General features: G+C 34.5%; 2 protein-coding genes across 2 annotated transcripts; both read left to right on the forward strand.

The window, feature by feature from the left end:
* Window positions 1-1,347: 1,347 nt before the first annotated feature.
* Window positions 1,348-14,912, forward strand: LOC140768089 (uridine kinase-like protein 3). The gene is made up of 16 exons (XM_073108180.1): window positions 1,348-1,541; window positions 2,919-3,083; window positions 3,481-3,572; window positions 4,596-4,665; window positions 5,516-5,631; window positions 6,254-6,350; window positions 7,141-7,220; window positions 9,731-9,925; window positions 10,095-10,178; window positions 10,260-10,320; window positions 10,646-10,706; window positions 11,519-11,612; window positions 11,696-11,768; window positions 12,665-12,747; window positions 14,331-14,526; window positions 14,682-14,912. Exons 2-15 carry the CDS (start codon window positions 2,933-2,935, stop codon window positions 14,478-14,480), a joined length of 1,407 nt encoding a protein of 468 aa, XP_072964281.1. The 5' UTR covers window positions 1,348-1,541; window positions 2,919-2,932; the 3' UTR covers window positions 14,481-14,526; window positions 14,682-14,912.
* Window positions 14,913-15,618: 706 nt separating this feature from the next.
* Window positions 15,619-18,441, forward strand: LOC140768090 (large ribosomal subunit protein eL8y). The gene is made up of 7 exons (XM_073108182.1): window positions 15,619-15,729; window positions 15,969-16,016; window positions 16,085-16,286; window positions 17,397-17,566; window positions 17,735-17,863; window positions 17,955-18,047; window positions 18,132-18,441. Exons 1-7 carry the CDS (start codon window positions 15,727-15,729, stop codon window positions 18,261-18,263), a joined length of 777 nt encoding a protein of 258 aa, XP_072964283.1. The 5' UTR covers window positions 15,619-15,726; the 3' UTR covers window positions 18,264-18,441.
* The last annotated feature ends 6,766 nt before the right edge of the window (window positions 18,442-25,207 follow it).

Genomic DNA, 25,207 nt, shown 5'->3' on the forward strand with positions numbered 1-25,207 from the left:
TTTAAAGATATTAAAGACAATCCTAGATAATTAGATAAGCTTTTCCACCCATTTAATATTTTTGTCATATATTTATTATTTAGAATCCAATTGAGATTATTTTGGATACGTTGAAAAACTTATTCAGTTCTAACATCTTTAAATTTAAATTTCAATAAAACTATAGGGATTAAAATATAATTTTTGAGAATTTAGCATTTTTGCAGATGAGCCCTTCTCGCTTAATAATTAAGCACATTTTATTGTCAAATTAGTCTTTATATTTATGACTAAATTAAGACCATTAATTTTTTATTAAATTTAATCGAGTATTAAGACTATTTTGATAATTTTACTATATTATATCAAAATTTGTATATTTTTCGTAACAAAAGCGCTAGAGTCATTTTTATTATTTTAACATTATTCAGTTAAATTAAATAAAAAAACTAAAGATTTTATATTAGTCATAAGTACATGGGTTAATTTAAAAGACATAAATGCACGGAGTAAAATGTATTTATCTTTTAACTAGGGGTTAAAAATGCATTTAAACCCATTATTATTTAGCTTTCTGCGTCCGGCGCTCGTCCACGCGACAGCGAATCCACGGCACACGTCATTTCCTCCAACCACCATGCGGCGCTTGACGCGTGTCCATCTAACTCGGTTATATAAATACAACCTCTATCAGAGAACCTCGTTACTTGGTACAACACAGCTGGCCGACACCGAATGACCGAAAAGCATTGTCTTTTATATAAATTATATGTTATTCATCCATGACATCAAAAATTATTTATCTTTAGCACCCTATAGTTTTACTTAATTACGTTTCGCACTTTAATAATTATAGGTAACTGACCTTTTTAATAATTTTGGAGCCAATTATAAAAAATAAAACGGGCAACGTTCAATCGGAGAGTTAGTAGGACGCTGCTAGTGATTAGACCCTTGTACTGTTGTGGATGATTAATTACATTTGGATCCCTGCATTGTTGCCAATTTATATATAGACATTTTGTTTATTTTTTGTGACATATTAATTACTGTAACTATAAAACACCTTACCTTCTATTAATTATATATATATTTTAAAAATAATATGGTAATATTATACCTTATTTTAGAGAAAGAAGAAAATAAAAATTGAGGATAAAATAGTCACCGTCGTAGTGGAGAGATTTTCCAAAACTTTAGGGGTCAATGAGTAATAAAAAAATGAAGGGGTTGAGGTGGAAATAAGAAATAGTTTAGGTCTCTTAGTGTAATGATTCCGAGAATGTAGTATGTAAAGCATAATTAACTCAATGTACAAGGAGCTAAATATAATTTTCCCTGTATATATAGTCTCCTCGCCCCCGCTTCTTTAGGTACTCGAAGGCTTCCTACTCGCTATTTCTTTCTCCATTGCCATCTCACCTTCGAGGAAACTTAGCTCTTCTCCCATCTCCCCTTAGGGTTTCCTCTTCGATCGTCGTCTTCCTCCTATTGCTCCGTAGGATCTCTGTCGCAGACGCATCCGCCAAGTTCGCCGGCTCCGGAGCTGTCGATCGATCCTGGTATCTCCTGGAACTCCTACTCCTTTCCTCTTCTCGCTTGGATCTGAGATCTATTTGCGTCAAAGCGAACAGATATCGGTGGCATTGCACGAAAATTTGCTTTTAATCTATCTCTGTTTCGAGATCTGATTGAAGCACGCGCTTTTTTCTGGAATCTCGCTTGTAGCTATGGAAATTTGCTTCTAATTTGATCTTGTCGGAGAAATCGGAGATGCACGTTTTGTATTGTTCTCTGATCATTTACCCGCAGTTGAATATCTGATTCTAGTTGATAATAGCTTTGCGAATGGATGTAGGCTATTTGATGGTTTTGGAATGCTAGATATGACCCTTTTCCTGTGTTCATCTCTATTTAGTGAAAGAATCTGCATCAAATCAAGTGCTGTGTTTTCTTTTCTTATATATTCTTCCTCAAATAGTCTTGGCCTTCCATTCCTGTCATGATTTTTTCACATGAAACCACTCAGGCTCGTACGTCGTCATACATTACTACTAACTCTAACTTCTTTATGATATAATAAATCTTAATTTATCATTTCGGGAAACGTAAGTGTTTCATCTGTAACGATAACTTCTTCGAGTTTAAACATGACAACTTTTCTAGAAATGGGGAGATCTGATGCCGCTCAAATATTGGCCAAAGCAGTAATTTTTGGACGGCACAGCGTGCTTGTGTAAAGCTAGTCACCTGATATCAATACATTCAACTAGAACATGACAAAAGTCCAATTTTTTGTCCACTTCTTTATCAAGTTCCAGTGACTTGGAAAAAAAGAAACTCTAATTCGACGTTCAAGCTCTGAGGCAGGTTCCAGCTGATAGATAACAAGGTAAAAACAAGCCCTTAGCATAACTAGTGTGTGGCTTTTCCCAGGCCGGTCCCTGGCATCTTTCCACACAGAAAGAAAGAATGGGGAGCCCTGGCTTGACCTGTAGGTCCACAAATGTGAACCAAATCCCTAAAGCTAAAGGCCCTGAGTCGGCAAATCTAAATCACTCTTGAAACCATACTTCCTACGGCTAATATGTTTCCAGACCAGCAAGAACATGCAACATTACATCAAATGAGTCCATGTTTAGCAACATCACTTTTGCTGATTATAGCAAGATTTTGTATAATGAAACAACTGAAAAACAAAAATTCACCACGTCCAGTTTCTATTCTTTAATTGTGTTGACTAAAGTTTTAATAGAGTTCGCCTTTGTTTTCCTCATGGTACTTTTGGACTTGCCACTCCATATTAGTTAAACATAAATTGTGCTTATTGAGGAGATACAGTATCCATGATTCTTTTGCAATTATTGAAGTCCTGTTAATGATTCTTCTCGCTCTAGATGTTTATGATTTTATTCTCTCTTTTTGTTTACTTTCCAAAGGTCAGATACTCTATATGGGTTCTAATTCTATTGACAATTTGCTGGAGACTTCTACTGGAATTCATTTCTCTGGTCTTCATCTGGATGACCTGAAGTCCAATTCTGAAGAGGATCAACCAACAACTTCAGCAACAGATAATGGCCACAGAGAACCCTTTGTCATCGGTTTGTAAACATGATGTCTTGTCTCTTTTATTTGTTGACTGCTTAGCTGTTACTTGAGTGGAGTTTGATAGTTTTGATAATTAGGTCATTCACTTTAAAGTAATTCTCATTCAATGGTTAACAATGATAATTTGAAACATGGAACTTAAATTTTATGCCAAATTGACAACTCTACCTTAGTTGGTTGCAGTAATTGGACAACTAAAGTGCTGCATATGTCATGTATCATAATTTTATATTAGTCAAAGATTTTAGAATATTATCATCATTATGTCGCATAGAGTGCTTCACCTATTCTTTTTTGACTTTGCCAACTATGCCAAGGGAAATAGGTGAATGGTTAAGACTTAGGAATTTACTGTGACTCAGAAACAACTGACTTTTGTGCTATTTGTAGGTGTTGCTGGTGGTGCAGCTTCAGGAAAGACAACTGTATGTGATATGATCATCGAGCAGTTACATGATCAACGTGTTGTACTTGTGAACCAGGTGATCCTAACAGCCACCAGTGTTTATGTTTCATTCTTTTAATTGATATTTTTCACCAAGGAAAGCAGAAAATTTGCATGATGTATTACTGTTTTCAGTCATATAGTTCTAATCAGCCACGCATGGATTTCTCACTTGCTTTCTTGTTGTAACAACACATCTTATGGTCATATCAAGTATTGACTTGTCATCTTTCAAGTCATGCCTTGATACCAAAAGCTATATATCAAATGTATCATCTTCTAAAGTGACACATGTATTGAGTGTTGGTTATTTCTCATCTTGTTATAAAAAATGATTAGACTATTTGAATGACATTGATTTATTTCTTTTATGATAACTTGGTACAATTTTATCTTCATGACTCCAAATAATGATGTTACAATATAAACATGGTGAGAACTGAGAAACCATTGATAATTGGATGAATTATAATCCAGCAAAAGATTAAACTCTGATATATCTTTTATATGAAATCCCTATACCATTGACTATAAACGGCAAAACCAGTCATTGTTTCTTGAGATTTTCTTGCCTGATAAATTTGTCATGGCTTTACCTTTGCAACATGGTTGAAGAATTCTTCCTCATGCCCTAGCAAGGAGCGATGACTGTGATGGCTGCTTGTTTGTTTCATGAGACTGAATTAGTCAACTGTACCAGCTAACTAGTCCTATAAGTTCCCTGGCAAGCCGTTCTCTATTTTTTTTAAAAATCCTTTGGCAAGGATAATAAGATTTAGAGGGTTGCAGTTATGTTAATGGACTGTGAAGATATGCTAAATTTTTTATGGAAGTTCTCAACTTTTGAAACCTGAAGCCATTTATTCTTGGAAAAAGGCTTTCATGAATTTTTTTTTTAAATTTTTCAAGGCTCAAAATGAAGTAGGTGCATTTCATGTTATGTATATAATTTGCATGCAGTTATTGATGTTTCTTCCTTAATATAGATAAAAACAACAGGACTAATAGCACTATTTATTCAAATGGAAACTTGATTTTTGCATGCCTACGATATTTGCAGGAATCATTTTATTTTAATTTGTCTGAAGAGCAACTGACTCATGTTCATGAATATAATTTTGATCATCCAGGTACTATGTTATATTGATATATTTTCTGAAAGTTTAAATCTTGAGAATGGTTATACCAATATTTGAAAGTTCTTCCCTTTTCTATGGCTAATTATTTGATCAGTTGTGTTTAGATCTTTTCTTTTAGTCAAAATATTACTGAGAATATCTTTTGAGTGTTGCTAGGCCGTATGATCTAGTTGAACTTTACTCATGTATATAAGAGAAGAACAACCACCTTGAGTAGTTCTTAAACAAATTTGTGCATCAATGTGGACGTAGATTAAGAAAGGAGGATGCTGCATGTCCATGTTCCTGTAGGGAAAACTGCTTTGCAATTTTATGAAAAATGAAAATAGCTAAGTTCCTTAACTCATTGGGGGCATTATTAAACAAGCTGAGCTACATTTCTGCTGGGAATTATGTGGTTTAGAGCTAGTGTATGCCTCACATTTTTCTATAAAAATATCATTAGCTTATTTGTCAATTGTTTCATTTACTTTTGGTGAATAGTCACACTAGATAATAGGGCCCTTTTATCCTGAATGGAGTGTCCGGATCTGATGTAACAAAACAATCTCCTAGGATGGTTAAGTGCAACTCATGTTTGAGACATCATAACCTTTCTGGCTTTTACATGTTATGGTACACACATGTAACATAGATAAAAACCTTACATGCCTAGTGACATGATTTTAGTGATTATCAACTTGCAAGGTTGTTATGTATAATTTCTCATAATTGCTGTCCTTAATAGTTAATTTTTGAAATATCCAGTGTCATAATGGAGAAATTTACTGTTTTCCATTTGTTCTAGTTCTGTGATGGATTTTATGCTATATCTTACGAGAAACCCTCTTCCTAATTTCAGATGCCTTCGATACGAAATACTTACTTTCTTGTATGGAGAAATTGAGGCATGGCCAAGCTGTTGATATCCCTAATTATGACTTCAAAACCTATAAGAATATATTGCCCGCCCGAAAGGTACATAAAAGTTGTGGTTCATATTCTTCTGAAAAACACATAAGAAACTGAGGTTGTCTAAAGTCTAAATAATGCTGATTATGGTTGTCCTGTTTTCCATAGACCTACGTATCTTGCATAAGATTTCAGTGCGGTTTTAAGATGGATTTTATTACAAGATTTGCCACTCCTTGATTATTTTGTACTTCTTTATTCTATATTTAGTTAAATACTGCATGATCCCTTCTTACCTATAATGAAATACAACCAAATCTCTTGCTTCCACTATTATGTACTCCAAAATAATGGACCATATATTCCTACTGTCCTTGTCATGCGCAGAAAGAATTGATTTACTAGATTCTAGATGTTTCTTCACTTAGTTCTTGGTATTCACTGTTGTCAATTCTGTACAGAAAGGCTTGATGGTTTTAAAATGAATTTTACCAATCTGGTAAATTCTTGCTATGAAATGGTTGGAATCTGCTTTGGTATGTTTTCCTTTGCAATACAGCTCAAGTAATATCAAAGCTAGCATCTTTTCCATTTCTTCTGTATTCCTTCATCTATCTGGTTTCAGTGCTGTTTTAATTTGCTTCTCTTTCACTGAAAGTGCCTCCATTTATCATTATTCTTTTGTCAGGTCAATCCTTCTGATGTCATTATTTTGGAAGGAATTTTAGTATTCCATGATCCACGTGTTCGGGAACTAATGAACATGAAGATCTTTGTTGATACAGGTCATATTTCTCATTTTCTATTATGTTGATATGTTGTTAGATACATTAAAGAATGACATGCATAGGCTAACCTAATGTGTCCATTGATCCTCTATATGTTTTCATGTGGAGTGGAGCTTTAAAGCTACTTCTGTCATTTAACCTCTTTATACACACAGACACACACACACAGAGACAAACATAAAGGTGTCCAATCTTTTCTTTTTCAACATTTTAATGTAAAATTGTGAATGCTATGGGTAAAACTATAGCTGTACTAGGAAGTGAAACTCTAGAAGTTTCTAATGCTACTACTGTTGACTATTGAGTCATGTGTGCAAGTGTATATACTGAAGAGAAATCATTTTTCAATGTGAAGAATTGGAGTCACTAGAGTATAATGATATTTTATCAGAAACAAAGAGAAAAAAGTCCGATCCTACCTACCTCTATCCTCTCTTTGATTGTCATTTAGTACTTAAATAAAATAAAAGAAGATAAATGATAAATGAAAAATGGCAGAGGTTGTTCCAAAACAAAGGCTGCAACTCATTGTCCAAGGCCGAAACATGCGAGATTTGGCATTGTTTTTGGACCGTTCTTGGCCAAAATTGATTCATTTTCACTGGAATTTTTCATTCTTTTTCAGGTTTTGAAACTGAAGCCCACAAAAACTGATTCTGAAACTTCATACTGTGATATTAAATATATAGTTTCTTTAAAAATTATAACAAGTTATTTGTTGAGTTCACTAACACTGGATTTACTTCTACTGTTAAGATGTTACTTATGTTGATATTATTCTATGCAGATGCTGATACACGGCTAGCAAGGAGGATTCGTCGTGATACTGTTGAGAAGGGTAGAGATATTGGAGCAGTATTAGATCAGGTTATATTACTGATATCTTCTCTACAATAAATTTTTCTCAAAGTTGTCAAAACTCAAAAGCACTGATGCGCTTACTAAGCGCTTGGGTGAGGCAAGACAGTATGTATATGAATTCATTGCTCCCAAATGAGTGATACTTGAATAAGGCTATGGAAAGTGCCTTGGAGTGCATAGGTTAAGGTCAGGTGTCAATGCAAGCACTAATATATTCTTGCTTCACTCTCCAAGTTACTTATACGGTTCAAAAATGCTTCAGTTAATATTTCAATGTTTAATTTGTGAGATACTTTTATCTAACTCGATGATAAAAATCAAAGACTTGGTAACTAAACCTGTAACCTCATTATTTGCTTTGAAGTTACTCAATTAACAATTCAATGATAAGTTAAAAGTACACTTCTTGTTTGGCATCAGTTATTAGTTAATTAATAATATTTATTAATTAATGGTAAACATATGTTTTTAAACTTTGGCTACTTGGTTTTGAAACAGTTATGATATTGAAACCTGAATGATAACTCTATTGATGTTTGTTTTGTTCAAGTGAGATATACTATCAATTTCAGTTCTACTCCACTAGTGCCTCAAGCAAAGCTACAATATGATCTTTATGCTTTGGAAGTGCCTTTTTTGTTCAACTACATTGCTTCTGTTATTCCTTCCTCTCTATAATGAATAATTGCCTACTTTGGATCCATGTAGGCCAGTCTAGATCTAGCTATTGACATAAAGCCCTTTTCCACATATACAGAGTTAGCTAGCATCAGATCAGGTACTCTATTTTATTGTAGAATGATAACATTAAGGCCCTTTTCCACCTTTCTTACATAGTATGCTAGTGTCATATAGGTACATAAGTTAAGATGATCATTTGTCCAGAAAGAAGAAGCGATGATATCACCAGCACGACCCCCCGTCCCCTCAACCACCACCACCAGAAGATCATATCTTAGTTCATATGGATTATTCTACTGGCTTCCTTTTTATTACGATCACCCTCGAGGGAGATGAATTCGTAATAAGGTGCAGTCCTGAACAGATTTGTATGAAACTTTTAAGAATTTTTTTGGTGGATCTAGCTATTGGATTAACGTAAAATTTTAATATGTTGTAGCTTTGGAAAATGGCTTTCCAACGAATCCAATATATTGAGATTTGGGTTGCTAGATCTAGAGATATCTTTGAATTAGTGGACGAAGGTCGGAGAGAGACCTGCGGGATCAAGATCCGAATTAGATCTACTTGGTTCGGATTGCACGCTTGCTGCCCTTAATGGCTAGATTAGTGTAGAAGTTGATGTGAGAGTAGGGAATAGAGATTGAGGAGGAGATTAAGGAGGAAAGAAAGTGGTTAGAAGCTGGTCGAGAACCTTGCTAATGGAAGAAGATGGCTCGGTTGGAGGTGGGGAGAGTTGTGCCGATAGCCAAGAGAAGAAGAGAGGAGACAGGGGGTGACAAGTCTTAGCCAAATAATTCTTAATTTCCTTCATAAATTAGGGCTGTACTTCACATATATATAGATGCTAGTCCTAAGTTAATTTAAACTAGGATTTGCCTTTAAGGGCTTATATTAGAGATAAACATAAATTAGAGATAAATATGATTTAGCTAAATCGGTCTTTCTTATCTAACTCGGAATAGTTCTTCGTTTTGCCATCGATAGAGTCTGAATATGAAGAAACTTCGAATATGAAAGTTTTAGATCAGGATGTCTCCGATCCTATCCAAGTGGTTTTGTTTTATTTGGATATCTGATGAATATTCTGCAAATATTTTTTCATAATTGCGTAGATTAGATTTAGCTAACTAACAATTTCTAATCTATCTAGACTCTCATTAAACTATAAAAGCAGATAAAATCAATAGACTTGCTCCATCAAGTCCAATGTTCCTATGATGTGATGTGATTTGACTTGACCTGACCCGGATCGCATCACTTTTCTCTTTCATTACGTCCTCTTTCATGGGTTCATATCTCATAGTTTCTTACAGACTACTGTGTTTATCCAACATACTTCTATTCTTAATGATTGGGTCAAACATGCACGTAAGTCATCAAGTAAATGCTAATAGGCTTTCTAATTGAATTTTACTAGAAAATGATAGCAGATAAGAGGACCACAAAGAATTTGTTTGGGATTCTATAAAAATACAGTTAAGTGTCGTATATTTTTGTGTGTCTTTGTATTCTTTTCGAACTTATGTGGTCTGGTAGTTCACAGTAAATTGCAGGTGTCGGTTAGGTAAAAGATTTGGGCTTCAGGTTGATTTGAATGAACTAAGACAAATGATGGAAGATGTAGTGTACATTATGGAAATGTTTATGTAGTTGAAGGGTGTGAGTTGTGGAATTAACAAAGAGTGAATGGTAGAGTAAGATGACCATAAATTGATGAAACCAGGGCTAATCAGTTGTCAATTTGGCTATGATGACTTGCTTTCACTTTCACATGCATAACTTTCTTTCCATTTTACTTCTGAACTAAATGTACTTAGTTTTATGTTCTGCAGTACTCAAAATATGTGAAACCTGCCTTTGAAGACTTCATACTTTCAACCAAGAAGTATGCTGATATTATCATTCCTCGTGGCGGAGACAATCATGTAGCAATTGACTTGATTGTGCAGCACATCCACACTAAACTTGGTCAACATGATCTTTGTAAAATATATCCAAATCTATTTGTTATTCATTCAACTTTTCAGGTACTCTGTACACATATATGATGCATCAAATTTTCAGTCATCATCATACTACATTTTTTTGTAGAATGTGAATTCTTGAGTAAAAGCTTAAATTCTTGGCTTGTCATTAGAAATATTTCATACCTTTACTTGTCTTCTGACATGTTACTATTCCTATACACTTGTTCAGATACGTGGCATGCATACTATAATACGTGATGCCAATACTACAAACCATGATTTCATATTTTATGCTGATCGGTTGATTCGCTTGGTAAGACAATGATTTTGGTAGTTTTGAGTCTTATGACTTCCTGGATAATATATCTGATTGCAAATACTTTCAAATTGGTAGGTTGTCGAGTATGGTCTAGGTCATCTTCCATTTAAAGAAAAGCAGGTGATAACTCCAACAGGTAAGTAAGTTGCTGTGAATCTGTGATCAATCGTTTTGTGATCATGAAGGTATTAGTTGGAGAAATGCACTTCCCTTTTACTAAAATATTATGGGTCTTGCATTCCACATTAGATATTCTTATCTAAGTGGAATATGTTGTCCCTCTCATGCATTCATGCTTCTTTGGTTTGGCAACCTTACGTATTAATTTCAATCATGCCTAAAAGATGTCCATAATTGATGCATTCTTACGAAGTTTACTTTCTGATTCCAATGTACTTACTAATTTGTTCATTGTGGGGTCTGTGGGGTCCTTGCTTATGTATATGGTTTACAAAGTGCAGGATCTGTATATACTGGGGTGGACTTCTGTAAAAGATTATGCGGTATTTCCGTGATTAGAAGGTACCAATTTCAACCTTTTGCAGTATTACATTCTCTATTTTCCTGCTGAGCTTTCATAAGGCCCTCCACCATTTTGTGGATGAATTTTGTTTTAAAGGAAATGGGGATTATACCCCGGCCAAATAATTTTGTAAATGAAATTATGGATGTATACTTGACTTAACAGAGTATTGAGGCCCCTTTTCATTTTGTGATACTTACTCTAGATAAGGATTGTGTATCTTGCAGGGATAATGGGGTTAAGGGTCTTAAGGCATTTATTCCATTCTTGTCCTCGTAATGAACAAGTATACTATCTGCAAGTTCTGGAAGCTAGTAATCTCTGGTCTTAGATAATAATTAACAAGGAAACTAAGCTGTTCAATCTCATTTGAGGTTTCTATTATTAAGGACAGTGTTGCATATACGAGACATCAGTGTTTCTTATTTCAATCTTTCCTTGAAAATGTATCCAATATTTGAGAAAATTCTCTCTGGAAATGAAGCAGGAGAGAAATGGCCACATAAGTATAGAAATTCAGAGAGATGGTAAAATTGAAGCATGAAGAAAAGAAACAAATGGTTCATATGATCATAGTCATTCGTGGCAGTTTAATATTTCTTTCTTAGTTTCTTAAAACCCTTATGTACCTCAAAGGCTCAAACCTCCTTTTTAGTGCAAACGTCAAAGGTATGTAAGAAGTAGGCCATGCATGAGCATTCAAGAATATTTGCGCCTCTCAATCTGTCATTGGTCATTTCTTTGTCTCTCTATTACATGTTGTTTTTTGCAATACTGATGGTTGTATATAACTACTTATTATGGTTACCAGTGGGGAGAGTATGGAGAATGCACTACGGGCATGTTGCAAAGGTATCAAGATTGGGAAGATCCTTATTCACAGGGAAGGAGATAATGGCCAGCAGGTTTGCACTTTGCGCTATCTCCCGAGTCTGTGGCAGTTCTGCTTCTATTGATTCTTTTTTCTGACAGATCAATTGTCTTGTAGCTAATCTATCAAAATTTGCCAAAAGATATCTCAGATAGACATGTTCTGCTGTTGGATCCTATACTAGGCACAGGTTGGTTCACGGAAGATTTTACATCTGTACTTTGTATTGATAATGTAAAAAGGTTTTCTGTTCTTCCCAATTGCTAGTGGAATTAATTTCTTATCCCTGTCCCTGTACTTTTACTGGTCTTCTTATTTATAGATTAACAGTTCATGAATAGGTATTATTTATCTGAATTGCATGGATGTTTCAGGTAAACTGTTAGTAGCATATATGTTCAGCTATAGCATTTAATTTTATCAACTTTACTGAAGCATGCTATAGGAACTAATAGTTTCAATGCTGTTGTCAATTAATGTTAACATCCTTCTGCGGTTCTGCTAGTTTTCACATAACAGCCATTTGCAACTTGTTCAAACCAGAGTTTTCATATCAATATTATTGTCATTAGGTGCAGTACTTTCTGTCTTTTTTTTGTCATATCCTTAATTACATCTTCTGTTGCTCAATGGCTTCCATTTGTTTTTTAAATTCGATGTTACTCTTTTTCCAAAAAGTTGTCATGCTAATCAAGTTGCACTTTCCGTTAATGTAATATGCATATACTTTATTAGTTTGTTGTACCACCTTCATCCATTGGCCTTAATGTGGCTTTCTCTTTAGCCATTGTTGAACTACTGGTTTCCTAAGATCATTGGTGGCAATTAATTTTGGCATGTGTTCATTTAACTCTCTAGAGGGCTAGCAGTTTTTGAAAATAAATTTGAATATGTTCAATAATTAATTCTGCAGGCAATCAAAAATATTATTTAAACTTTTAATACCTCCAAAGAAATTTTAACCTATCTGTGACCTTACATCGAAGGAAAGTTTTGATTGATCCGTTTAACTTGATTTTACTGCTCACTTGTCTTTTTTCTCGTTGAAGCCCACTGATGCCTCCCTTTTTCGATATCTCATTATAGGCAATTCAGCTGTTCAGGCTATATCTTTGCTCTTGCAGAAGGGTGTACAGGAAGCCAACATTATATTTCTTAATCTCATATCTGTAAGTTTGAATAGCAAAGCTGTACTTTTCCTTTTCTTTCTCTCTTCTTTCATGGTCAATGTTTTTCTCCCTAATGTATTGTATATTTGATAAATTCTTCAAATATGTAGTGACTATACAATGCTTTTCAGTCCCATCATTGATATCACATGAATTTTACCTTAACTTATGTTGGTAAGAAAAGTAGAATTCAAGATCTGCAACCTAACAAAGATTGTGATGCCTGTGGCACAGCTCCTTGCCGCAGTAGGGCTAACTTCTGGTCTTTGACCCTACAGCAATCCATGTCAGATGACTCACATATTTTTTTGTATTGTTTAGTTATTATATGATCAGGCATTGAGATCAGTTCCTATCTTATATTTTATGACATCCAACTTTCTTCAGTTCTTACTACACCATCCAAGTAACTTCAGATATCAAGGAAAAAAAAGGATGCAAACATGCTTGTGTGATTCTATTTAGCAAATAACCGACATAAAATGGTGTATATTAATTAAGAAGTACCATTTTGAAACAGGACATAATTTGGTGTTGCTAGTAGAAGAGAAGTCATAGAGAAAACCTATATGAGTTCAGAAGTCCCTGGTTCCTTCTTGTTTTTCTGTTGTAGTTAAGGGCATTTAGAGTTTATTGTAAGGCTAATATTTAAATTACTGGCTTGTATCCATATCTGACTGCAATGACCTGTCTTTAGATGATCTCAAGATCCTTGTATCATGTGATAAGTACTCTTTGATCATGCTACTGTACATATATATATATATTACTAGCTTAAGTTATAGTAAGGATTCTACAGCAATATTATATGTTTTATCTACCCACTTAGATAATTGCTTCATACAGTGCCTCTTTCTTAAGATATGGCAATTTGAATATAGAAATGAATTCATAAGACTTTATCAAAAAGTAAAAACACGCTACCCCATGCTGCCTAAGATGATCATGATTTTAATTCTAAACATCCATAATGTGATATACTACTATTGCCACATTGCCAATTTATCACGTGATTCCTCCTAGATGTCATTATTAAGAACTTGAGCTTTGTTCCAATTAGAAGGGTGCTTTGTGAATTTTCTTTTCTTTAATCGTTTATGTTTGACTACATCTTGCTGTATCTCTTTCTCTAGACTTCTTTCTTCTAACTGTTATTTTTCATCCTTATGACAAGTCATTTGATTACATATAAGCCATAAGTGTGATATGCTCATCAAGAGCATCGTAGTCATAAGTGTGATATGTGATATAATTCATTCAGTCTGTGAACCTTCCTCTGTAGTTTGTAGTTAATAGCAAGTTGCAAATTTCTTTAATTTCCTTCTTAAAATTAGTTCCAATCTGGAAGGAGATGACAGTGCAGGCGTATCATCTTTTATTTTTTGTTTTTTGTTTTTTGTTTTTTGGTTGCTGTATTAGATGACAGATGTATGATACTATTGGATTACTGGCTTTGATACAAAACTTGTTTTTTTTTGTCCCCTATTAAGCTGTTCGCAAGTAAATTAGTTGCATAGAAACTTATCAGCTGTTCTATTTTTTTATGCTGACACTACTGAAGTTGGTATCGTTCTCATAACTAGGCTCCTCAAGGGGTGCATGTAGTTTGCAAAAGATTCCCAAGAATTAAGATTGTGACATCCGAGATTGAGTTTGGGCTAAATGAAGATTTTCGTGTCATTCCTGGCATGGGCGAGTTTGGTGATAGGTATTTTGGAACAGATGATGATTAGGCTATGGTGCTTTTAACCAGAAATTGGGAAGAGACTATTTAATCCAGTAAGTTTTCACTGCCACAATGCATCGTTGGTTCATGCAATTCGAGCATAGTCTTCTTGAGAAAGCACAGAGTGCGAGCTGGTGATATCGTTGAGTTACACATGCAATAACTAATAGAGATATTCTTAAGTGATAAATTCTTTGGTTGGCTGCAGGCATTCTTTTCTGAAATGAGAGAATTGAGATAAAGATAGGTAGCAAGTTATTTGGCGGCAGCTTTTCGGCATTTTTCGAGCTTACTTTTTCTTCTTCTGAACTCATCAATACTGATGTGCTTGTATTCATTGTTGTCTATCCAGACAAAACATCAATTATCCATGTTCTTGCATTCATTGTTGTCTATCAGAAATACTGTAATACTCATCAATCGAATTATTCTTTTCGAAGATGTATCCTATGTAACCGAATGATGCAATTACTTTATTCTTGTCAATATCCTTTATACACAAATATGAGTCCGAAACCATACCCATATAATATTTCTATAAGAAATTAAATATTTTTTGCCTAAACTAGTTCTCTCAAAATATTAAAAAAAATTATGCACATAATATATTTCAAATTTAAATATAAGATTATGTGAGTTAGAAAACTATAGAACTGTTGTAAACTTATATAGAAATTTAAAGCTGCCTTATTAGTGAAAGATGTTAGAACCAAGCAATGATTTTCATAAAGGTCGCAAAACCAAACAACTTATATGAAAAGTTCACCAACTAAGAGTCTAACACTTATCCACTGTAGTCATTGAACCATCTAGTCTGAATCATTTAGTCTTGTATTTAAGTTATGTATAAAAGAAAATTTACGACAGATTTAAAATAGTTAAAAACTCTTTAAAAAATTTATAGTCTTTTTCTTCCCATTGTCTCCTATTTGGCAAATTATCAAATATAAGACTAAATCGGATTTCTCGGGCCATTTCTGCCATTCGAAAAGCTTACAACACTTCCTGCCCACTTTGCTAGGGTTTCTTTCATCTCCTTCGATATCGTAAAATAAACAACAAAAGAAACTAATCAGACGGCTAGAAACGTCCGATCATCTCAATCACAAAGCATTCAACGGTTGAGATCACGTAAATCCTCTCCTCTCATAGCCTTTTATAAACCCTTCGGCTTTCTGCCGCCTCTCCTCTTCTAAGGGTTTCCGCCTCTCCTTGCCACCCCGAAAAAGCCCTAACCCTAATCAACCTTCGAGATGGTACGTATGAATTCCTCTTCTCTAATTCGCTGATTCTTTCATGGGTTCTTCTCCTTTGATCTCTATGAATCCTTTCCCGGTGGTCAAAATCCGATTTTTACTTGGTTTCTCGCGTTTCTCCGCCCCAGCGTTGATAACTCCTTAAATGTACCATCTTTATTGAATATCTTGCTCGTTGATGACTTGGGTTTCTTTTCAATTTGGTTACTTTTCTGCTAATTTTGGTTTAAATCTTGTAGGCTCCTAAAAGAGGTGGGAAAGCACCGGTCCCGGCGAAGAAGAAGACGGTATGGAGTTTTATACTCTTTTCTTTGTTTAAGAAGATTACTTTGTTTAATTTGTTTTAAATCCATAGGAGAAGGTTGTGAATCCGCTGTTCGAGAAAAGGCCGAAGCAGTTTGGAATCGGAGGGGCTCTGCCACCAAAGAAGGATCTCCATCGATTCGTGAAGTGGCCGAAGGTTGTGAGAATCCAGAGGCAGCGCAGGATTCTCAAGCAGAGGTTGAAGGTGCCGCCGGCTTTGAATCAGTTCACTAGGACCCTGGATAAGAATCTCGGTAAATCTATCCTTGTTATATTTATTTACTTCATTCAATTGTTGTCTAGTCTGTTTTTGACTTGGTTAGTTTTGATTCATGAATAAGTTTTGTTCTATTGATTAATGTTAGAGCTTGGTTCTTCGCTTTTCAAGTGGTTGTATGTTTGGTGCTATTAAACTGTTACTATGAATGCCTTGTGGGTTAAATTTTGGCAGTGAGAAGTTGGTTTGTATTATGTGAAACATGGTTACTTCTACATTTCTTCTAGATGTTATGTTTGTTAGGATGTTTGTGAAGATGATAGGGTTTGTTAGGATGTATATAAGGTTTTGTAGCTGCGGCAAAATCCATCAGGTGTGAATGGTTGATTGCTGCATCGGAATTAAGCATACATCCCAGGAGTACGCTCCATTTACATGAAGTGGATTTTAGATATGTTTGGTGTTTTTTATAGCTGGGCTTTAGGTGAGATTTTCCAGGATGTTGTGCTGTCTGTTTCTTTGGATTTTCTTAATTAGGCTTTTGGTAGATTAGTTTAACATAAGAAAGAATTTTGTGAATATCTAATTCTTTGACCAAAACTCAGCTTTGTTGATATTTTTTGTTGTTAGAGAAGTTGTAAGTTAAGAAAAAGGTCTTATCATATTATAGTACATGTTTTTCCCTATGTTCTTGAATTTTCTGGTTTTGGAGAAGCCAAGTGTGTTTGTGTCCTTAATAACTAGGTACACATCCTTGGACACAAATTATTTGCTTATTCATGATTTCTGTGGTTATTGCCACCATCCTACATATTGGAGTGGTTTGGTGATTTAGTCATTGGGTACAAAAAAAAAGTGATAGCAGCAAAAAATGAGCCGAATGTTGCATGTCTTTTTTTAGTGTCCAAACCATGTCCAGTTGGAACTATAATAATTTCTGTCTTGTCAACGTCTCTCATCAGGCTCTTTCTTTTTTAGAAGAGTATAATATTTGAAGAGTAGTAGTATGAATTCCAAGCAACTCCTGTAAACAAGAGATAGAGTCCGATAATTAGTAAAATTTACTGGATTTTCATTTTGTATTGGTGAGAGACAGGGAAGTTATTTTGGGAGTTAATCCAACTATAACTCGGTTCTTTTCCTGCAGCAACCAACCTATTCAAAATGCTTCTGAAGTATCGGCCTGAAGACAAAGCTGCTAAGAAGGAACGGCTTCTGAAGATGGCACAAGCACAAGCTGAAGGCAAAACTGTTGAAGCTAAGAAACCAATTGTTGTGAAGTATGGTCTTAATCATGTCACTTACCTCATCGAACAGGTATAATTGATGTTTTATTTGATTTTGGTTATATTGCACATGTTGTGATTCCTGCTGGATACAGTCCTATATTGATATTGGTTGACAGATGAAGTCAGCAATTAAAAGTTGTGAAGTTGGAAATAATTGAGCATTTTATTGTTTTCTGTCTTATATTCTTATCTGTAGAACAAGGCACAACTTGTAGTCATTGCCCATGATGTTGACCCAATCGAGCTGGTGGTTTGGCTTCCAGCCTTGTGTAGGAAGATGGAAATCCCTTACTGCATTGTGAAAGGAAAAGCCCGGCTTGGAGCGGTATGTTATATATTGTCTTTTCTTATTGCTGATACTTTTATTAGTTCATGCTTGCTGATACCTGTTTGTTTTTATCTCTCATTTATTGTAGATCGTACACAAGAAGACTGCATCTGTTTTGTGCTTGACGACAGTGAAGAATGAGGATAAACTTGAATTCAGCAAAATCCTGGAGGCAATTAAGGTGGGGAAGCAAAATAATGTGCTCTTACTATTCTGCTGCTTGTGTATATTTACATTTTTTTTCGTACTAATACCTTTTCTTCAGGCAAACTTCAATGACAAGTTTGATGAGATCAGAAAGAAATGGGGTGGCGGGATAATGGGCTCCAAATCACAGGCCAAGACCAAGGCAAAGGAAAGGATGCTCGCAAAGGAAGCTGCACAGAGGATGACCTAGATTCATCTCTTAAATTTTGGTTCATGGTTTGCCTTAGAGTTCTTAACTTTTCACCTGCAATCGTATTCCAATTTGTCAGATTCAGACAGTATGTTTTGTCTTCGGAATATTTAGAAACTCAGAGTATTTGCTTTCTTTCTTTTAGACTTTGAAGTAATACCATGTGCTCTTAAATCTACTGAACTGTCTTGCCAACTTGACAAATGTTATCAATCCAATCACCAATTGCCTTAGAAAGATGAAGGGACCCCCAGAATCCTGTAGGTATTCTATTGTTACCCATAGCATGGGGGATCTTTTAACTGTATGTTTGGTGTCCCAAATAGTATTGTAGTTGGGAATAATTGACCAACTACTTTAGAATTTAGCACCAAACAATTAAACGTTGCTGTCACTGTTTATCTATGAATAACCATGAATTGATGACCACAAAAATGTGGGGCTTAACCTGCTGATAATGTCTGGTAATGTTCTCTTTTCCTATTCTCCCATCTCTTGTCTCCCACCTCTCAGAGGATAATGAAAGGAAGATAAGGATCATTTTCCCTCTCTGGTGTTGTACTTATTCTTTCCTTTATTGTTGGGTTGTTGGATCTAAAAACATTAGTTGGTAGAGCATCCTTTTGTGATCTTATGTATCTAACATATTTGTGGAAATTATGTAAATCCTGATCAAGTATTGAGCAAAAACTGAAATTAATCTCTATGTATAATTCCTCAGTAACCTATAAATAAATTTAGCATGTAAATCCTTTGTTGATAATTTTAGTTGATGTGGATTTGGATTCAATTATGCATCTTTTTTAACCTAATTTTCAAGAAGAAAAGGATCTGGTATGAATGGCATGTTATTTTTCTCCTCTCTCTCTCACACACACACATTTTAATTGCTTATATATTGAGAGAGGGACCCTATATTTCTTCTCTCAAACTATAATATAGATTAAAAATGCCAAAACAATTACTTTATGAATAAATTATTTCCTCCCCAGAACTAAACAAGCAAATATAATAAAGAAGAACGATGATAATTTAGAGGGTCTATATATAATTAACTTTACTTTACAAAGAAATAGAAAATTAGAACAATGGATTTTTTATCTGAATAAAAAATAGTGGATGATCAGATTTTTATCAGAGAAATAAATTGGATTGTGCATGAATAAAGCTCCACTACAATACCATGTTAAAAAATAAAACTAATATATAATGTAGCAATCCAGAGCTTTGATCAAATCTGCAAAAATACTTCATAACATTCTTTTTTATCAATTGGGTTATGTTCTAATTAAGCCAAGAGTCTCTTTCCATCTGCCATCAATTGCAAATAATCAAATTCATAATTTCCTCATGTTTAATAGGTTATATCTCAAATAGTTGGACCAGAATAAGAGCAAGTGCAGTTGTCATGAATAAGAAATATGTGAATTATTCTCTTGCTTAAGCTTTGACATGTCACACAACTCATAGCCGTCTAATTAAGTTCATATGCAACAACCACAAAGAAAATTGAAAGAATTTAATGCCGGCTTTTAATCATATTGTATTGGTACATGAGACAGCTCTGGTAGATTATATTAAGATTTTTGGGTGATAGATCTTTGGCACCATAATTTCTGGCTGCATTAAGTTCCAGCAGAGCCTCCCTTTCAATGATAATTTTTTTCTCATTTGATATGAGATTAAAGGAAAATCTAGAATAACTAGTTTAGGTTCTTAACTGGAGAATTATATTTCTAATCTAGAGTAAGTAGTCTAATATTTACTTATAATATAAAATAGTTGTATAATAAGTATTTTTGATGTAATATAAAAAATTAAGATAAAGTATAAATAGAAGTGATAATCGACTCAAATGCTTTTGATTTGACATATAAGTTTTGATGTGAACTTATCTCGAAGGGTGGGTCGAGTATGGTTGCAGAAATATAATCTGCGCAGTTTGATAATCATATTTGCCATTCGAGTATGAATGCAGAAATATGATCAACACAGTTTGAGAATCATATTTGTCAAATATTCTGATAGTGCCAGAAAATTATTGAACTAGATGTATTGGCTTTGTAACTTCGCAATATATGGTTTTTGTTCAGTCCATCATCGAATTCTCATTCTATATAGGTCAAATTTGGATAAGGGCCTAACAGCGATGTTGGCGACGGGTGGATATGGACGATGGTAATGTTTGACAGATGCATGGTAGGGATGATGGTATTGGGTAATGATAGCTGGTATATCTGAGAGATTGAAGAGAAAAGAAAGAGTTGGTCAGCCCTAAGGGATGAGGGAGATCGATGGACAAAATGGGTAAAAGGGCTAGCCGATGATAATGGTGGTGATAACTAGGGTTTGAGGGAATTTGGCTACAGCTACAAAGGAGATGCAAACCGGCCTTAAGGGTGTATTTATGGTAAAATAGTGGGGCAGGTGGTGGTGATAATAGTAGGGATGATAAGATTTAGAAGATAGAAACTAAAGGGGATAATATAGATGATGATGATGTTGGATATATCTATGATTTAGAAAAGAAGATGAGGGAGATAGAGATTGGCTCGAGGAGTCTAGAGGGAATGGCAATTGAACGAGGGAGGAGAGACGATGAGGAGGATATCAAGAGGAGATGGAGACGAGAGATAGAAAAATATAGAAAATGATCAATATTCTTTAATAATCTAAAAGCGATTATTCTCCACATATTTATTTAGAGGCTAACCCTAATGACTCAAAATTAATTAAGTTATTAATCAAACAAATAACTAGTTGGACTGAATCGGCGTCCAGGTATTTGAACGCCATTGGTTAGGTACTTCAAAAACTTTGATGAAGGCCATTTTAATGATGGTCCGGTCGAATGCTCGACCAATAGTATTCAAATGCTCCAATTTGAGAGCAGCCTTCTTCGAGGCATTTGAACACTTAGTAAATAGTGTTTGAATGTTACAATCTGATAGCAACATTGGTCATGGTATTTGAATAGCAGGGCAATGGCATTCGAACACCACAATCCATGAGCAACATTTATTAAATGCACGACCAAAACCACTCAAACCTAAGAATAGCTTTCATCGAGGCATTCAAATGCCTAATCAATAGTGCTCAAATGTTCGAACATCGACTCAGTTTGACTAGGATTATTTTAATTATTTGTTTGATTTAGGGATTAATTAATTTTGAGCTATTAGTGTTAGTCACCAAATAAATATATGGAAAACAGCCACTTTTAGATCATTCAAGAATATTGATCATTTTCTACCTTCTTCTACCTCTCATCTCCATCTTTGCCCTCGATCTCCTCCCTTTCTTGATCTTTCAAGTTAGGTCACCATCCTCCTCCCTCCTTCAATTACTATTTCCCCTAGACCCATTTGGCCAACCATCTCCCCCCTCATCTTCATTTTTGAATCATAGATTTACCCTCACGCCATCTCTTTCCACTTTTATTGTTTAGATCTCCTCATCCCTACTACTACCACTCTCATTCGCACCACTACCTTACCACAAATGCACCCTTAAGACTGGTTCACATCAAGTAGTATTAGAGCCATCATACTTTGGACCATTATGCCTACTATTGAATTCATGACTTCGTATCCACACAAGGTGCCTATGTGAAAGCAGAAGTGACAACTTTGAAGGGGAACAATCCGATTTCCAACTCATTGACGGCCATCTCACCCTTTATAATGCTTGGACACACATATTTAGTCCATATAATAGCGCGATACAAGCCACATTTCTAGAATTTTAGAAGGTCATGCAAACCTTTGTCGAGGTGTTGACTCAAGCCATTATTGACTTGCAGCGACACCTGACAGTAGTGAAGCTCTCCTCACAATGAGACCTCCTACCTCTTCTATCACGTGGAGGATTATCAATGCGTACTCCACCACCACGAGAATCACTGCTAGCCACTCAAACAACATGGCATTTTGAGATGGTCGTCGATCCACACTGGCCTTCACCCAAGCAAGTAATGAAGGATTTTAAGAAATAAAAAATCTTTGAGACGTATGAACGCCCTAATCCTAGAGCAACATTATATCAAGGCATTCAAATACCTGGCCAAGTTTTGAATGCTCCAATTTGAGAGCTATAGAATATCGAGATGTTTGAATGCCTGATGAACAACGTTCAGATGTCCCAATCTGAGAGTAGTAGTCTTCGTCGAGGAGTTCAAATGCCAAACCAACAATATTCAAATGCTTAGTATTGTATAAAACCCTAAGATCCATTGGAAAATTGTCCTTATTTAAAGTCCTTACTTATCTTTTTAATAAGAACTATATTATTACGCATATTTGATTAAAAGGCAAATCCAAACCCAAGAGTACAAAGTGGTGCTTAAGAATTTATCTGAAAATGTAGTTGATGTGTAAGATATTAGTATGTCACAAATACACTATCATGTAAGAAATCTTACACATTAATAATATTTTTATGTATATTCTTAACTATCTAAGGTATTGTTTGGTTAACTTATAAATCTTAAACAAGAATAAGATGTTTATGTATAATTTTAGTAAGGAAAATGGTCTAACTTTATCACATTCCTTCATTTGAGATAGAAATTTGTGCATAACTAATTTCTAGAGAAAGAGTGGTATTTATGTGTTATTTGCAAATAAATGAAAGCTAATTCACAAATAAAGGAAGCTTATGCACTAAACAAACCAGGCCTAACTATTTTATTAAGTTTAGTTTAGCTTGAGAATAGTCAATGGATTATCGAGGTTCTGAAATCCAATATGATTCAGTCCAAACGATGTCCACACAAGTCAATCTTGTCTACTATCAAAGATGCGCTAAGTAGCTAATATATCAAAATATATTCCATATTGATCATTATCCATTTTGAATATAAGTCTAGATTTGCCTATCAATCTTGACATACGAGTTTGTATCCAGCTTAAGGGTCATCGTTTTGCACTAGAGAACCAATTTGTTTATGCTTTTCTAGAGATGCCACATCCCTAGGCTAATTAAGCATCAAATCAAGGTAGCCACCGTCTTATTATCAGTATGCCTCTCTTTAATTTAGCTTTCTCAATTCCATATGTCGATGTAGGAGACTTTAAAACCTAAATATTATAACATAGCCCTCCATAAATCTTTAGCATTTTGGCATGTGATCAATAGGTGGCACGTAGATTCAAACTCCATATTGCATATCGAGTAGGATGCAGAAGGAGACAAGGATATACTATGTAATTAGGCATTAGTAGGGAGACAACTCCAAATAGTTTTTCAAATGAACATTTTTATTTTAGAAGCAAGTGACAATTTTCATAACACTAACCACCTATCTCAGGAATCATAATTAGGACACTTCAAATCCGTTAGAAAATTAGTAATAGAGAGGCAATAGAAATATGAGCGGTTTATGAGACCTAATCTAAAAGTCCTCAACTAAACAAAAAGTTAGAGGTATAAAGCTTATAACATTTTCCAAGACTCTGTCAAAGTAGGTATAGACCATATATGGTTGGGTCTCTAAGCTTAATTAGTGATGAACTTGAACACTTTTTTAGTATGTAAATTGGGAGAAACCTTAACTAGTTTAAGGATACATGTTTTAATGATAGCTACAGAATCATAGATAAGACAAAAAAATAGACTTTTAATTTGAGAATACCTATTTTAATGATAGTTAAGGAATCATAGATAAGACAAAAAATAGATTTTTTAGCTCTAACTCTAAGAGACGAGTTACATATTACAATTATCATACTTATACATCATGAGTTTAATCTATAACAACCTGTTAGGAGAAGTAAACAAATTTATATATTTGAAGCCAATCAGCCCAATACGAGAGTCCCATAAATTTGTAATACCTAAGCCACCCTTATTAGGATGCATACGGTAGGTATCTAATTATTCAAATGGAGCTTTGAATTACTATCACCCTTGCCTCACAAGAAGGAATGGAAATACTTATCAACTCAATTAAAAGTAGACAAAGAAATTGAGGAACAACCCAATATATAAGAGGCGAGAGCGTAGACTTAATAAAAGTAGTTTTCTCAGCCTGAGATAGAGTGGTCCTTGTCCATCCATCTAACTTCCCTTTGACTCTCACTACGAGAAAATCAAAATGTGTAACCTTAGGTTTAAAATGTTTAATTTAATTATCCAGAGAGGTAAGTAGTTAAATTCCTAACGATTTTAAGGTTACTCACTAAAGATCCGTAAGTTGGATTTAGCTCAAGAAGAAGATAAAAAAGCAAACTTAATTTTGTTGACATTAACTAGTAACAAACCAATATTTATTCAAAACAGAATTTAATACATCACATTTAATAGTAATTGCCTACATAAAAATTAAAATCTCATTAGAAAACATAAGATAACAAATGCAATCATTTTCAGCAATTTTAAACCTATCAAGCAATCATCATTTATTCTTGAGAGAATACATAAATAAATAAGGCAACATGGGATCTCCTTGCCACAAATCACAATATGTATGAACCCGATTCAATGCAAGTTATAATCCAAGACAAAAATTTTATCAAAAAACCCATCATTTTCATAATCTCATGGATGGTTTTCTAACTAAGCATATCATAGGCTTTTTCTGTATTAAGTTTAATAACTACATGAGAATAAGAATGACCACCCTATTGCATCGATTACACAGTCTCTTAAGCAAGATAATATTGTCATTTATATACGTATATATCATGAATGCAAACTGTTTAAATTTCACTAAACCTAGCAAAACAACATTTATCTAGCTAACCAAAAGTTTGAAATGAGCTTATACAAAATATTACACAAGGAAATAGACATAAACTCACTAATCTGCGAAGGGTTAGGGATTTTAGGAATAAGGGCAACATGCATCGAGCCCAAGTACGAGGGAGCATACTTGATATCTGAAATTGTAAAATAATATCAACCACAATTTTACTCATAATATTCTAATACAACGATATGGACTT

This window comes from Typha angustifolia, chromosome 10 (assembly GCF_048772165.1).
Source record: "Typha angustifolia cultivar Huaian chromosome 10, ASM4877216v1, whole genome shotgun sequence".
NCBI classification, from domain to species: Eukaryota; Viridiplantae; Streptophyta; class Magnoliopsida; order Poales; family Typhaceae; genus Typha; species Typha angustifolia.

Excerpts from the sequence above, each read along its gene's own strand:
- LOC140768089 (XM_073108180.1), top strand. The coding sequence starts at position 2,933 with ATGGGTTCTAATTCTATTGACAATTTGCTGGAGACTTCTACTGGAATT. Across the intron at positions 5,632-6,253 it reads ATATATTGCCCGCCCGAAAG|GTCAATCCTTCTGATGTCAT; the intron begins GTACATAAAAGT and ends TTCTTTTGTCAG. Across the intron at positions 10,707-11,518 it reads GGTATTTCCGTGATTAGAAG|TGGGGAGAGTATGGAGAATG; the intron begins GTACCAATTTCA and ends TATGGTTACCAG.
- LOC140768090 (XM_073108182.1), top strand. Across the intron at positions 16,017-16,084 it reads TCCCGGCGAAGAAGAAGACG|GAGAAGGTTGTGAATCCGCT; the intron begins GTATGGAGTTTT and ends TTAAATCCATAG. Across the intron at positions 18,048-18,131 it reads AAATCCTGGAGGCAATTAAG|GCAAACTTCAATGACAAGTT; the intron begins GTGGGGAAGCAA and ends CCTTTTCTTCAG.